Source organism: Ammospiza caudacuta, chromosome 7, assembly GCF_027887145.1.
Source record: "Ammospiza caudacuta isolate bAmmCau1 chromosome 7, bAmmCau1.pri, whole genome shotgun sequence".
NCBI classification, from domain to species: domain Eukaryota; kingdom Metazoa; phylum Chordata; class Aves; order Passeriformes; family Passerellidae; genus Ammospiza; species Ammospiza caudacuta.
Window position 1 is genome coordinate 32126384 of NC_080599.1, and position 15954 is coordinate 32142337.

The 15954-nt window shown below is 49.9% G+C and overlaps 1 protein-coding gene across 1 annotated transcript; it reads left to right on the forward strand.

The window, feature by feature from the left end:
* Window positions 1-1414: 1414 nt before the first annotated feature.
* On the forward strand, window positions 1415-14036 carry GFI1 (growth factor independent 1 transcriptional repressor). The gene is made up of 7 exons (XM_058808786.1): window positions 1415-1522; window positions 3041-3312; window positions 3561-3711; window positions 8311-8726; window positions 8814-8951; window positions 10533-10698; window positions 12700-14036. The coding sequence occupies exons 2-7, from the start codon at window positions 3154-3156 to the stop codon at window positions 12876-12878; spliced, it is 1209 nt and encodes a 402-aa protein (XP_058664769.1). The 5' UTR covers window positions 1415-1522; window positions 3041-3153; the 3' UTR covers window positions 12879-14036.
* Window positions 14037-15954: the final 1918 nt, after the last annotated feature.

A 15954-nucleotide genomic window follows, 5' to 3' on the forward strand; every position in this document is an offset into this window, starting at 1 on the left:
TAGCTAGATTTTGGGAAGTCGGGCTAGTTCCTATGAACTAGCCCGTAGGGGGTCACAAGCGCCAAGTGGCTAATTTTTCTGTAAATGCTTTGGGACTGGTGGAGAAAAATAAGCATCTGGTCTCAAAGCCAGCATACTCCTGAGCGTGAGGAAAGCTGAAGTTTGCTTCTGTCGTTTCTGAACGGGAAATGGTGTTAAACCTCGATTCGCTCACTGCAGTGTCGCACTTTAGTCGACCCTACAATCACTGAAACGAAGTTGCTGATGGCCTGAGACGTCTAAGACCGAAGCCCAGAGTCGCCTCAGAAAGATACTGAAGACCTAAGCTTGACTTCCTGGCTGCATTAGGATTTCGAGATGAGACCTGGAAAACTATATTTTGGGGTCGTGTGTGTGCATAAAGCAAGGCGAACACTTTTCTTTTTGCAGAAGGGAGCAGGCTTCCCCGTTGTGCAACGCAGGGGTCCCCAGCGGTGCAGGATGCTGCCTGAAGCGAATCCCGTTACCGTTCTCGTCGCGGTGCCCCACGGATCCACCCCGAGTTAGCACCTGAGCACCGGCACGCAGACGAGGAGGAGGAGGGCAATCTCTCCCCACTTTGCCTGGCTCCGCTCCGCTTTCGCCTTAGTGTTTGAATCGCAGTCAAGCAACAGTAGCCGGGAGGGACGGGGGGACGGGACGGGGGGACGACACCTCTCGCCTACCCCTTCCATATTTAACCATTACCTAAATCCGAAGGGAAATGAGCAAACCTCTAGGTTTGGGCCTTTAGGTATTTTCAGCGCCGTTGGGCGTATTTATCCCAGAAGAGTTTTCCACAACAAGTTATTTCAAGCCTAGGAGAGGTCTCCGCGCCCAGGGCCCGGCCCTAGCCCCGATAACAACGCCATGCACGGCCCGATGGCGGCGGGAGCTGTGTTCCCCCACTGCCGGGTCAAGGGCAGGGGATGCGGCGCGGAGCGGGCAGGGCGAGCGCCGGCTGCCCCAGCCCCTGCCCTCTGCCCGCCCGAATCAATCTGTGTTTTGAATCTGTGACTTGTTCTCGTTGCGGAAGTCGAAGGGGATCCAAGAATAGTTCAGATAGATGTGTGTAATTTCTAGAGCAGAACCCCGAGAGAAACGAAACGCCCGATTCCAGAAAGACACTTCGATGTCACTTCAACGAGCTCTGTGAGGTGGAATACGGTAAGACGTTTTCATTTAAGGAAAACTGAGAGAGAAACAGAGGCGGGGAACACTACTGATTTGTGAGGCTTTGGCGCTTTTTTGTAATTTTTTTTTTTTTTTTTTTTTTTTTTTTTTGCAGAAGCTCCTAACTAACGCTCAGGAAGTGGAATTTGTGGTTTAGGGGGCCGAGCTCTGAAGGAGTTGACAGAGACAGAAAAGTTAAAAAAAAAAAAAAAAAAGCCAACTCAAGCACCATTGCTCCTTAAAGGGAGGCTAAATTTAAAGTCACACAAATTAGCAGGCTGCCCCGCGCATACCCCGTCCGCAGCCCAGCTTTCTTCGGCCCTCCAAATGGGTAAGCGTTCTCGCTTCTCTCGCCTCGCGTGGGCAGCTGCCGGCGGGAGGGCTGGGGCGGCAGCGACCCCTCTGCTCTCGGCTGGGACCCCGCGCCGCTCCGGCCCTGCCTCAGCCGCGTGGCCCGGCGCCAGCCCCGCGCCCCCGCAGTGACGGCAGCCGGGCGGGTGCGGCCAGCGGGAGCCGGGGCGAACGGCGGCCAGGTGGGCTGCGGGACTCGCCTTCCCACGGGCCTGGCACCTGCCTGGCCAGCTCCGGCCTTGGGAAGCCGGCGGCGCCTCCGCGGCGTGACTTTTGGAGGGAAACACGCTGCAGGAGAGGCGCCGGGTCCCCCAACGGCTGCCGCAGCGGTTGCTGTCGGGGCGCGGGTGGGTAACGCGCTATCGGGCCGCTTTGATTTCTCTGCTCCCTCCGTGCGGGCCCGCCGGCTGCTAGCCCCTGCTCAAGGATGAACGCAGGCACAGGTGGGTCCGGGCAGCAACGCTCCCACCCGGGGGGCGGCGCCTCCCTGGCAGCGCTGAGCAGCCCTGCCCCTGCCGGGCGCGGACGGGCCGGAGGTTTGTGGCGCAGCCAGTGCCGCCACCTGCGGGGCAGTTCCTGGGCCCCAGCTGGTGGGCTGGGGCTCTTCCCTCTCTTCCCCGTTTGCAACCCTCCGAAGTCCCCTATCCCCCAAACGAACGTGGATTAAACTCGCAAAGTCAAGTGTAACGGCAGAGGCGGCCCGGTGCTGGATGGGTTCGAATGAACCTCTCCGGCCTTCTCCCGAAGAGTCGGCTCGGGGTAGTTTTGTTTAACCCGGTCCCCCCCGACTCCCGCAGGAGATTTCCCACCTTGTCTGCTTTCCCCGCCCCGGCTTTCGGTGCTCGCAGCTGCAAGGTGGCGCGGCGCCGACAGCTGCGGGCTGGAGGAGAGATTCCGTTTTGTTCGTTTTTGTGTTATCGTGGTTCGCGCGGGATGGGTGAATCAGTCCCTCCGACAGCAACAGCCTCTCAGGCGCCAGGTTTGGGCTGTCGGGTTTGTAAAGACTCCCCCTCCCATCCCGGTAACAACCCCGCGCCGGCCAGCCCGTCCAGGGTGGTGGGACGTGATAAACTGTTTCGGATGGCACCGCTTCTGCCGTGGCTGCCGGCGCAGGGGCAAACACGGAGGCGCGGTGTGCCCACTTGGAGGGACGGGATAACACCCGACCGCACCCCCTAGCTCAGTCAGCCCCCGCTCGTCCGAAGAACGGTGCCCAGCTGCTGTTACTGCCTGCTCCCCGCAATCCGGCAGCGGCTGTCGGAGCGTGTCCGGGGCGGCCCCAAGGCCACGGTGGGAGGAAGGGGGGGTAAAAGGCGTTGGCTGGGGGCGGTTGGAGGCTGAGTTATCTGCACTCCTGGAAGAGGGGGCGAGGCGAGCGGGGCCGGGGGCGGTGGCCGGAGCCACCTGCGCGCTGCCACCTGGCACGCAGCCCCTGGCGAGCGGCCCCTCCTGGCCGGCGCCCCCGGCCCTCACCGGCGGGCGCGGCGCCTTTCCGCAGGTCGCCTCCCCGCCGCCGCCCCGCAGGAGATTCGGGGGTGACGCTCGCCGCCGCTGCCGTGCCCGGCTCTTAGTGAGGGAGTGCGGCCGCGCCGGCCGTGACAGCACCCCACCATGCCGAGGTCCTTCCTAGTGAAGAGCAAGAAAGCGCACAGCTACCACCAGCCTCGCTCTGCTGACGAGGACTACAGCCTGCGGCTGGAGACGGTGCTAGCTCAGATCTGTGCAGGTAGGAGTCCCTCTGTCGCATCCTCACTCGGAGACTGTCCACCTGTCCGACATCACCTCGGTGCTCTCGGCACCGGGCGGTCGCTCTGCAGCCCCTGCGGGACGCCGGAGGGGCTGATGCGGGCTTGGAGAGAGTCGGGCATCAAACCTTGGCGGGAGCGGGCCGCGCGGGAGGTGGCTGCCTCCCACCACGGACCCACGCTGAGGAGTTCCCTCTTCTCCTTTGTCCTGCAGACCCCTGCAAGATCCCCGAGGACACGGAGCTGTGCCGCACCGCCCTGCCCGATCCGGAGCCTTCCCGGGGGCGCTTTTCCCCGGAATCCCACCTTACCGAGGTTGCCGATGGCACCTCCGAGTCAGCGCCCAGCTGCGAGGGCAGCGTCTGTGACAGAGTGTCTGAGTTCGAGGACTTCTGGAGACCTCCCTCGCCCTCCGTCTCGCCAGGTAGGACCGGGGAGAGCAGCGCTCAGCGGGGGTCCGGCTGCATGTCCGTGCCCGTGCCGTGGGGCACTGGACCATGCAGCTCATGGCTGTGCGCCACCACCACAAACGAGTATAAGGGACAGATTTGCCTGGCCCTTTTAAAAATTATTATTACTTTTCCCCCAGATTTGCCAGAATCTGTTCCTTCCCCTCGTTTTCGGGTTCCCTCTTTTGGGTTGCTTTTCCAGCCCGTATTGTGCTGCTGAGGGAGCAGCAGGTGACACGCTACAGCAGGAAAGTTGTCGTGACATGGGGTGTTATTTTTTGATTTGTGATTAATTGTTAGAGGCAAGGCAGGTTATGTTTAAAAGGTCCTACATTCTCCTACAGTGTCGTGCCTCCACAGAATTTTTCAGTCTTTATAGGCAATTTATATACCTGCAGTAAACAGCTGATTTTGTGTTTTGTACAGCCGGCTAGACATTCTCCTAACGCCCTTTCTTTTGCTATTTGGTTGGGGGTTTTCTTTTTGTTTTGTGTTTTTGTTTCTTTGTATTTTTGTTTGGTTTGGGGTTTTAAAATGTCTGTTTATTTTTCTTTTCTAAAAACACATTTGTAAAAAACAGAGGGAAAAAAACCCAATGATGGTCAGATTTAAACACCCCAAATCCAGGAAACTCACACTTATGGCTGCAGCGCCTGTCTCTAGCTCCCTTGTCCTGCCTTTGATGTGGCTGGAGCAGTGGAAGACGCTGTCCCCAGCCTGGCACAAATACTTATCTCGTTTAAAAATACAATGGCGTCATTTTAGAACAAAAATATGTATATATATAACCACTTTTTATTGCCTCGATTAAAAAGAGACAGCTGGAAAAAGGACAATTTTTGTCTTGATGAAGGAAAAATTGTGTCAGCTTTACCGACTGACAGCAGACGCCAGCAAAAAAATACTTAGCCCGGTTTGCCACCCATTCCCACTTCGTCTTTGCAGTGTCCGTGCATATGAATGGCTAATTGTAATGATTTGAATTTGCATTTTTAAAGCCGCATCTTCTTTCAAGAGTCCTAAGCTCCGTTAAGGGGACATTCAAAATGCTGTCCAGCATCAGCCACAGGACACTTTCAGTCTGTGCAAATGACACACCAGACCAAACTCTTCTGGTAATATTTCTGCGCAGACACAGTAGCAATGTGTGTAATTTTTGTTCTAATGAATTTTTCCTGCTTCTCCTTTCCCAAATAACTACAATTTCTGCACAGGAAACAGACCATTTTCACGGGGTGTCAAAAAGATAGATGTGAAACAGAGCAGGTATTTTATCAAGTCTGCTCTGCCTTTTCCTCCTTCCCTCTTATTTCTTCCTTCACATTCATCAGCTTTTGACCAATCATCAGGCTGTCCAGGGAAGATATCTTTACAAAATGAGGATGATGTCCCCAGATCAAGATTCTTCAGGGTGGAATGGTCAATCCTGGGGCCATCTGATCCCATTCAGAGGAGGTTTGGGAATGTACAGGACTCCAAGCACACAAGAGCTTTATTAAATGAATATCAGTGCATTGAGTGACGTGCTGTTATATTAATGATGAAGGCAGTGGCAACAGGATTAGATAGTTGGGCTTCCTCCCACAGCTCACCTCCTCCAGCCCCACTGCCTTCCAGCTGCTTTCTTAGACTCAGTGTGAAGCTGGAATTTGTGTCTAGGTCACTTCTGCAACATGCAGTGGTGAGAGACAGTATTCCTACAATTGTGTTCAGATGGGGCACAATTTTTGTGCTTTGCCAGGCAGAGCAGGTGAGAAATGCAGGTTCTCAATCACGCTGAAGGCATGTGTGGTGAGTAGTACTACCACTCCTGTATCTCTGGAAGTGAACACAGCTGCAGGTTGCAATTCAATATGCAGTGAAAGCTGTATTTATTTCACTTTGGTCTTTGAGTGCTGTGCTGCTGATGTAGGCAGTCATCAAACACACAGACATAATAGCTGTTAACTCAACCAGTGCAAATCACTTTATTTAATCTCACCTTCTACATGTGTCTAATCACACACATGTGCATATGCAGAAGGTGCATGACAGCTCAGTGCAGCAGTGTTAGTAGCTCCTGATGAGCCTGTTGATGCTGCAGAAGGAGAAAGACTTTTCCTGGGTATAATGGAGTTGTGCAGAAAATGTGGTGTTTTGTGTAAGAGGATGCTCCAATCTTTTTTTGCTGTGCATATCAATCTGTTGCCAACCATTTAAGGTTGAGTTTGTCTTGCCTTCAAAAACAAGCACTGATTTTGTTTTTTTTTTTTTTCTCCCAGGAGTAGTCTCTATAACGGCTGCACAGAATTTCTAGGAAAATGAGGGAGAATATTTCTCTGTGTCTCTGCTCCCCCCTAGATGCTGTGGAGAAGAGGCACATACAGAAATGCCTTGCAGTGTGGGAGAGCAGAGTTTGGAGGTTGCTTTGCCACTAAGCTTGGATAGCTTGAGTATATTGTGAGGAAATACCCTGCATTTGTGCTTGAGAGGGCTCCAAAGCATGTGAGGTGATGGAAGGAACATTGCACGCAAACTGATCTGTGGTGCAATGTTCACTGTATACTGTATTGCCAATTCCAAGGGCTCGAAAATCAGGTCAGCCTTCCCTCTCACTCAATGAGCTGGCTCAGAAGTCAAGATTGTAAGTAATACCTTATGGATATTCAGTTCTAGTGTTGAAATATTGAGGGTTTATGTTTTCATGCTTTTCTTACAGTTTGAGCTACAAGTTGACTTTAAAAGGAAAAAATAAACTTATAACAAGAACAAACAAAAGCAGAGCTGAGGGCCTGATGAAATCATGCCATTTCAAGAGCTGGGACTTTAAGATAGGTTTGAATTTTGTGATAAAATCATGTGAAATGGCAACACTGAAACTGGTTGCAAAGACACAAGATAGATGATGTGATGCTGACCACAACTTTGCAGTCAGTGCAGAACAGGAAAAATCATGCTGAACACCATGTCAGCTAATTTGATTTCATCACCCTCTTCAAATGTCCCAGCTGGTATGTGTGCGTATATTTCCAACCAAAAGATTGCTAATTTCAATGGAAGAATTTGAGACTGTGAACATCTGAAATTATGTAAAAGATAGGAAAAAGCCAAGTCATTAAAAGCTCAATTTTAACCTCATTTCCTACTGCCTTCTGTAACCCCTCAGTGACCACTTGCCTATCCAAGTGGATACCCTAACACATCGTGCCTTCTTTGCTTAGTCCACCCGCATTTATCTGGGTTTACCAAAGGCTGAAAAAGCCGTGGGAGTTCACACGAAGAAGTAAGAGATTCACTGTGGGTGGACAAGTTTCTGGTTAAAGGAGGGTACTCTGGAAGCCCAAGTTATAAGGGAAGCAAATATCTCCATGAAGACCTCAGCATTTCAGTAGTTAATTGATTCATCTCTTCCTTGCCTCACTAAAACTTGTCCAGTGGAGACATTTGACTCTCCCAGTGCTGCTGCCTGTTATGATAAGGAGTGAAAGCAGTGCACCTCAGGCATTAATCAGCATTTCTGGCAGACACTGTTGGGGTCTGGTGCCTCATGTTCTGTCCCAGCTGTGCTTTCCTCCATGTGAGGCTCCTTGAGCAGTTGTGCCTTTAGATTCTCCTCTCAAAAGCTGTGCTCCTGCCGTTGTATCAGACTCTGCTCCCCAAGTGTGACTCACGTGCCCACTGCATTGGTCAGATGCCACTGCTGAAGGCAAGCCTCTTCGAGCCTGCCAAAGCCATTTAAGCTTGCCCTGGTGGAAATTTGCTTTGATTATGACTGCTAGGAAAATGGGTTTGTGTCTTCGGGTTTGGATGTGGCCCATCCCAATGATTTTACAAAGCACTGTGTTTTGGGTGGACTCAATTTCTTTATATGGAGAACCTCAGAGCAATCTGAAACAACTATTATTTTCTTTCAGATGAGAAGTAATTTTTTTTTTCTGAAAAAGTGAAGCATAACATGCAAGCACCTTAGAAGCTGTTACTTATTTAAGTTATTCTGCAGTAGAGTTATGGTCAGTTGTGGCATTAAGTTGAGAGACTAGATTTGGGCATTAAATTGTGCAACAAGTGTTTTTCATTTTATTGACCAGGTAAATCTGAGCACATTTGCTCTGCCTGGCACCTCTGTAATGTTATATTTGCACAGACACACACACACATATATATATATTGTGTGTGTGTGATCTCCATCAGAGCTTAAACATGTGGACTGTCAGCTTTGATGTCCATCTTAGGATATGGTAGATACATGTTTCAAAGAAGCCGCAGATAAAACTGTAGGAAGTTGCAGACTGAGTTGTTTAGAGTCTTGCTAGTCAGATCAGTGTGTACACATGAGTTATCCAGAGAAGGAAGTAGACAAAATTGATGTTGGGTTTAAATAATTTGGCTGGAGTAATAACTGGGTAAGACGTTAGTACTGGACACTCAGATTGTAATATGCAATATAAAATGTCCTCCCATTGAGATGAAAGGGCAGCCTCAAAGTGCAGTACAGGGTCAGGCTCTGGACATAAGCCTGGATGCTGAGACTGTTCTGCCTCATTATAGTGTGGATTGTGAAGTGCACCAATTCCCATGCCCTTGTGTTTCCACAGCCTCGGAGAGATCTGTGTGTCCGTCCCTAGACGAAGCACCCCCTTTCTCGGTGCCCTTCAAACCCTACATGTGGAACAGCCTGGGTGGCTCCGAGCTCAGGCACCTCGTGCAAAGCTACAGGCCCTGCCCGGGGCTGGAGCGGACCTCAGCCCTGGGGCTCTTCTGCGACCGAGGCTCGGAGCCCGCCCTCTATGGGGCCGAGTGCAGCTCTTCCCTGGGACTGTACGGTGACTTCAGCTCCCCGGGCCCGGGGCTGTTTGAGCGGCCGCCAGCAGCAGCTCCTGGACTCTATACCGAAACGCAGCCTGGACTGCAGCAGGAGAAGGGGCCAGGTGGCATCAAAGTGGAGTCTGACCTTCTGTGCCGCCCCCTGCTCATCAGCGCTGGCTCTTACAAGTGTGTCAAGTGCAGCAAGGTAGGGATCCCTTTCTCCCGCACTGGACTGACTCCCCCCAGCCCTTTCTCCTTGGCAACCTTGACGCTGTGTACTCTGTTTCCTCAGGTCTTCTCCACACCGCATGGCCTTGAGGTACACGTGCGCCGCTCACACAGCGGCACGAGGCCCTTTGCCTGTGACATGTGTGGCAAGACCTTCGGCCATGCAGTCAGCCTGGAGCAGCACAAGGCCGTGCACTCGCAGGTGAGAGCAGGCAGGCTGCCAGCACGGGCGGCTGGGGGCCAGGGCCAGCTGCTCCATTCTGCTGGCTGGGGAAGCCACGAAGGCAAATACAGGGCAAGGAGGCAGAGACCTATCCTGAGGAGGGGAAGAGAAGGTGGGAGAGCTGCAGTGGGCAGTTGTAGGTGAAGAATGTGGTGACAATAGAGGAAAGGGTGACCAGTTAGCGTGCAGAGGAGCTATCAGGTAATTAAAGAACACAGGCTTTGTTTCTATTCTTCAGACCTTTCCTGCGTAGTCTGTATTAAGCAATGTGCACTTCTGGCACTCAAGGAGTAACAGAAAATAATAAATGTTCACTCTCAGAGCTGGAAATTGTAATGCAGACGTTGGCTATTTTTTTAACAGCTAAAGCAACTCAGTGTGATTTCTTCTGATGCAGCACTCCTCATTCTTTCTCCTCCCTCCCACAAAGAAGTGAGTCTTCCCTTGTTTGTAGTAATTTTTGTCAGTGCAGGGAACATCTAAACGACCATTCAGGTATAGGGCACTGACTTCACCCGTCTCGACACACTGAGTCACACACCAAAAGCATATGGTGGTTAATTTTGGTAGGAGGACTTGTAACATTTTCCACCTGCTGATACCATGCCATATTTCCCCTTCCCCACCCACCTGACCCAGCAAAAATTCCTTCTTCAGATTGACTTTTGGAGGATAGAGTTACAGTAATGTTTTTTTGCTCTTTATAATTTTGTGAGTGTGCAACCAGCAGAGCACACAATGAAGGGAGATTTCTCATTATCCATGAAACAATGGTGAAAAGAGCAGCACTGCATAATGTGTCTGTGGAGGGGACAGCATTTTGGGGAGAATGCATAAAAGCCAAATAAAGAAGGTGATTCTGTGAAAGCATTGAAGAAAGCAAAGAAGGAAGAAGAAGGTGCAATGGAAGTTGAGGGATGTAAAGAAGAGATATGTGGTAAAAGAAACTGATGGAGAGGAGTGTGTGAGGGAGAGGTGAAAGACAGTAAGATCTTAATATATTTGGTTTTATATGTTAAAGTAGTAAGCTGAAAAGCTGTTTGTCCCAGGTGCTCTACATAACTTCCACTTGAATTTTAATGGAACTAAAAAAAGCAGTTAGTTGTTACCATGCCAGACCTCAGTCTACCAGAGGGATTTCCCAAGAGACCCAAGCAGCCCTTGGCACCCGCTTTCCTGTGTACAGTGGAGAGGTGGCCTCTGAACAGTGCTGCAGCTGTTGGGCTTCCCAGTAGAGTGATTGTGTCTCAGGCCTCTGATAAAGTGTGTTGGCAGACTCTGCCTAGTCCATCGGGGTTGCTCCCACCTGGCCATTCCTGCCAGCAGGAAGAGCTGTTCAATTACATTTTAGTAGTGCACAGCACTAGGAGAAGATCTATTATCTTTTTTATCATGTGGTGCTGCTATCAAGCCAGTGTTACCTGTGTAGGCCAGTCCAGCTCTCTGGAGAAGTGTAAGTTCTTGCTAATGCAGAAGGGGCAACACTCACATGCTGCTGGGCAGTTTGTTGCTGATGGGATCATTGGTGTGATGTGTGTGTCTGGGCTCATCTCTCTGCAGGAACGCAGCTTTGATTGTAAGATTTGTGGCAAGAGTTTTAAGAGATCTTCTACTCTCTCCACCCACCTGCTCATCCACTCAGACACCCGACCCTATCCGTGCCAGTACTGTGGGAAGCGGTTCCACCAGAAATCTGATATGAAGAAACACACCTTCATTCACACAGGTCAGCCCTGCAACTGCTAGTGTCAGCCCCAGCTCAAGGGCAGCTCTCAGAGGTCTCTCTGCAGCAGCCCATTGTCCTCAGCTGGGACAGCACACACACCTCCCTATCCCTCTCACTGTCCTGCTGCTGTTCATGTTACCTGAGCTGTACTTGGGCAAAGCAGGGTGATCTGGAGGAGGTTTAATGGACAGCAGCTGCAAAATAACCTACAAAAATCCTCGCAATCCAATCAGTGTTCCCTTAATAGGATCCACCAATGTTTATTCACAGGCTTTTGTGTAAGATGATTTGTAGAGTATTATATTCATGTGGCCTTGATTTACAGCTGAGGTCCCAGGAAAATGACAGGTAAATTTGATTTCAGCATTGCTTTTTGCAGGATCTACCAATTTACAATAGGAACAACAGGAGTCTCCTCCTCTAGATCAAACACTAAACTAGAGGGCCTATGTCTTAGTCTAAATATTTGTTCAGAGATTGTCTGCACTTCCACCTGGACTTTCTGAGAAATGGCTACAGTTTGATACTGAATAGGAGAGGTGCAGAGTTCTCAAGTTTCACTGTTACTAATAAACATGGAAACTAATATAAAGTGCAGGTGAATCACCAAAGGAAATTGTTTCAAAAGTATCATTCAGTGAGAAGGCAGGTTTATCATATGAGAAATCATTAAAAGAATATCTTGCTTTGCAGACCTGCATGGTTCACTTGAGTAGAGGGAAATGAATGTGTAAGATATGGAAGAACCTGTAGACATGAAATATCAGTTGTACTGGACAAATGTACAGTTCAGATGATCAAAGTCCTTTTTTCTGATAGTGGCCACTAGCAGATATAAAGGGTGAAGCCTAAAAAGGGCAAATATGTAGAGAAATGGCACTATACGTAGCACTGCTTGGCTGTGACTTTTCTAGGTGACAAACTGTGAATAGTAAATGTTACTTATAAAGATTTTTCACTGAATGTTGCTGGATGAAAATGAACTGTTTATGAAATAATACAAGAAGTAGCTCCCTAGTAACTTTTTAAAATTATGCTTGATTAAGTAGAATTTCAGACAAATTCTAAATCAGTCAGATTATTTTCCTGTAAGATCAGAAACTGTGCCTGGGCTTTTAAATTGCTAATATAAAAGCAGGTCTTTAACTGAATGAGGGATTCCTTTCATATGCACCATATACTTGTGAAATGAGCCTTAAGCACACTTTGCATTATTTTTTTGATTCTAAGAATCTGAACTTCAAACACCCAAAGAGTTTGTTGTTCCCAGCTGAAGCCAGTGGGCTCTGCAGGTGCAAAGCCACTCTGAAAATCCGGCTTGTTATTGTGGTTGGGTTCCCTTTAATTTGTTATTTGATAATAAACAGTAGGAAAATATACTTGGATCCTGCTCCCATGGAGTTTTGTCACTGACTCCTCTGTAGAAGTTCCAGTTGTATTTATTCCCATTTACATTATCTGCCTGCAGGAGAACTTCAGGGCTCTGACTGCTAGCATTGCAGTGTGGGGAACAGAGAGAGCCCTGGATGAACCCTGCCCTTCAGGGTTCACTTAATGGCCCTCATACCTTCCTTGGGGACAGACCCCAGATCACTGGGTTTGTTTTAACAACTTCTATCTACCTATTCCACCTGCCCTCATGCTGATGGTATAGTAATCAATGTCAGGCATTCATCACTTTTCCAGGAGTTCTCATATTCCTAGGACACAAAGCCAGTTTAAACTTCACAGAGCCCATGCAGACAAACACACTCACAAGGTCTGGTGTCCTGAGAGCACTCTGTGCTTCAGGCTACTCTCAGGACTATGCTGAGCTGACGGAGGTGCACCCAAGTCCAGGCCTGCTCAGTTAATGCTCTGTCTTGGGCTCCCAACTCCATGTCTTTTTGTAAAAATGACTTAGGTAATCACACAAAAATCTCTTTGATAAGCCCTAAGTACCAGTGTATATTTGCTGTGGCCTCTTTCACAGCCTCTCTCTCTCCCACGTTCTGCTTGCAGGGGAGAAGCCTCATAAGTGCCAGGTGTGTGGAAAAGCCTTTAGTCAAAGCTCCAACCTCATCACCCACAGTCGGAAGCACACAGGCTTCAAGCCCTTTGGCTGTGATCTGTGTGGCAAAGGCTTCCAGCGGAAGGTGGATTTACGGAGACACCGGGAGACACAGCACGGCCTGAAATGAGTCCCAACTGCAGTCCGGAAAGCGCTACAACACTATGAGAACAGACTCCCCTGGCTTCCCTGCTGGACCCTGTCTTGAACATGGACCCTGGCATTACCTTTCTGAACAGGAGCTCTAGGAGGAAAGAAGAGGACAGAGCCATATGTTGACAGCCTGAATGACTGTGAAGGGGGAAAGTAAAGGCTGGGGTTTCTCTCTTTCTCTTTCCCTCGTTGTTTCTGAAATAACACTGAAATACAAGCCTTTTAGATATAAAGCCTAATACTCCAAAGATGGATAAGCTATCAAATATCTGCAAGCTGGAAAATATTTCTCCCATGGCCATGATGAACCCCTTCAAGTTTTCAGTAGCTTGAATCAGCCAGCAGGAAAACATGGGTATAACAGTGTTTACATGGGGTAATGGCAGAGAGCCATCAGCACCTGCCCTGGTTGAGTTCAGTGCTGAATGGGTTCACTCTTGGATGACTTCCTGTCAGGAAAACCTGGAGGATCAGGACTGTGTAGTTTCACATCTTGCTGGTTTTTAACCAAAGATACCAGCTTGGGTCTGATCCTGCTCTCACTTATTCTGGTGCAAATCAGGAGCTGCATTAACAGTTACAGAGAGGTCCTTTTTATCCTCCCTGAGCCATCTCTCTCTGTGCAAGGCCAGACTGCCAGTGTGTTTGAAGCATGGAGGGTTACTTCCACCTACATCCACTAGGGAGAAGGAAGCTTGTGAAAGACCAGTGGAAAAGCCAAAGCACAGAATTATGCCTTAGAACTAGAAACCAATCCAGCAAGTGAACCTGCCTGAGGAGGGCAGGAGCACCAGGGAAGCACAGACTTTCTGTCCAGAACCATTACTGGCTTCTACACTATGGGCTTGTTCTAATAACTGGAAAATAGCTACTCAATACCATCAGTTGTATTTTTGTTTTTGGTTTTTTAATTTTTAAAGGGAAACTTTCTGAGGTGGGCAGGACTTACTATAAAAGTATAATTTACTTAATTTGCCTTAACAACTCTGCATGTACCTCAGTTAAAAAAAAAGCTGTTTTTACTTTGTTGACAAGTTTGTAAATGTCCTTATTTAGATTTTATGGAGTGTCTTACATTTCTTGATACATATTTATTAGAACAATGTTTTAAGTTAATAAAGTATTGAGGATGGTCCGGAGTGATTATTATTTCTTATGTAACTGCACATTTGTGAATGTTGGCCATTACAACAATACACCACAGTGACTGTCAGGGAATCCAAGGAGGAAATGCAGGCACAAGGGCTGTAGTGATTAAAGAACACAACTGCCATATTTATTTGTTCAATTCCTACTGATTTCAGATAAACACACTTTTGAGGACAAAGGGTATACCATGGCTTGGACTATCACGATAAAGGGATTTAGGGGGGAAAATACAGTTTTAAGGCTTCACTTTGGAAATGTAGACAGCCAGAAGTCCCTGCTTAGCCCAGGAGCAACTTGAATGTCTCCCACAAGATTAAATATCTGTGCCTGAGAGTTTGCAGGGACACCTGAGCAGCAGGTGCATCATTTACACTTAAGCCTGTTGGGACTCACAATATGGCCTTTTGCCTGCCTTGTCAGCAGGGCTGGCTCCATCTGGCAGTTGCAGCCCATACAAAAGAGAAGCAGGCGGATGATGGAGGGGTCCCTTGTCCTTTTCCCAACAGAGCACAGCATGGCAGCCTGGCTTTTTAGATGTGCAAGTAATCTTATGTGCCCACACGGGTATGTATGTATACTCATGTTTCCAGCTTTTTATATTTGTTCTGGACAAACCCAGTGAGCAGAGTTGCCCTGTGCCCTGCTGGGCTGGCCCAGCCCTGAGGCGCCCTTCCCGGCCGGGGCACTCACCTGCCATGGTGCCAAGGAGGTCCTCCCTGTGCTTCTGCTTTCTGCCACCCTTGAGAACTTCAGTTCGCTCCCCAAGGGGCTGTCCCGGCAGTCTATGGCTGTGGCCGTGTCCCCTCAGGGCTGTCCCGGCAGGCTGTGGCCGTGTCCCCTCAGGGCTGCCCCCGCAGGCTGTGGCCGTGTCCCCGCGGGGCTGCCCCGGCAGGCTGTGGCTGTGGCTGTGTCCCCTCAGGGCTGCCCCGGCAGGCTGTGGCTGTGGCCGTGTCCCCTCAGGGCTGTCCCGGCAGGCTGTGGCCGTGTCCCCGCGGGGCTGCCCCGGCAGGGCTCACCCGCTCGGGCTGCGCTCTGCCCCTAGGGTGTCCAGGCCGGGCGCCGCAGGCCGAGGTCTCACAGAGCAGAAACGCGGCCACAATCACAGCAGCCAGGCTGAAGGGATGTGGCACAGGCATCGCAGGAGGTGACAGGTGCTCTGAAGACCACACTAGACCCATCATGCTGGATTAATTAATGCGGAAGGTCAGTGCAGGAGACTCGGTGGTTATGCAGAAGGCCTGTGATACCCTGGGTCCCACCCAGGCCAGGGGAGGTGGCACAGGCCGGCTTGGGGCTGCCCCAGGGTGTTGCTCAGTATTTATTTTCCATGGAGGCTGTTGTTGTGGATGGAGTGAGTGCTGGCCAGTGGTTTGGGTATGGGTTGGCTGGGGTGCAGCTGTTGCCCCCAGTCCCTCTGTCCTCAGGAAGACCTTTCCTGCCAGGCACAGCCTCCCTCCTTCCTCCCTCTAAGCAGGCCTTGCTCCAGCAGGCCCTGAGCGGGCTCAGTTATTGGTATTTACCTTTAAAAGTACAATATCAATGTTTGCTTGCCCCTTTGGAGCATCCTATTTCCAAACAGTGCAACTAGTGTGGTTTGAGTCTAGTGCTGCCCACAGGGTGGGGTGGATGGCCAGAGGCAGTATGGACACAGCACAGGGGGCAAAAATGTTCTTCTTCATGGGAAGAAACCCACAGGTGTTTTATTGGTTTAAGTGTGTCTCCTCCCAGAGCATTTGCAGTTAGTGGTGTCTCAGGGCACAACTGTTGCGTTGCAGCTCCAAACCCCCTGAAATGTTTGGGAGGGTGTTCCCATGCCTCCAGCCCTGCTTACATGAGTGCCAGTTGCTGGTTTGGGTGAAATGCAACTACCCGTGGAGAAAAGTAATGGCTTTAAGGTGGAGAAT

Bases quoted from the DNA above. Each gene is read 5' to 3' on its own strand.
- GFI1 (XM_058808786.1), top strand. From the start codon at position 3,154: ATGCCGAGGTCCTTCCTAGTGAAGAGCAAGAAAGCGCACAGCTACCAC. The intron at 8,727-8,813 runs GTAGGGATCCCT...CTGTTTCCTCAG, and splicing joins AGTGTGTCAAGTGCAGCAAG to GTCTTCTCCACACCGCATGG. The intron at 8,952-10,532 runs GTGAGAGCAGGC...ATCTCTCTGCAG, and splicing joins ACAAGGCCGTGCACTCGCAG to GAACGCAGCTTTGATTGTAA.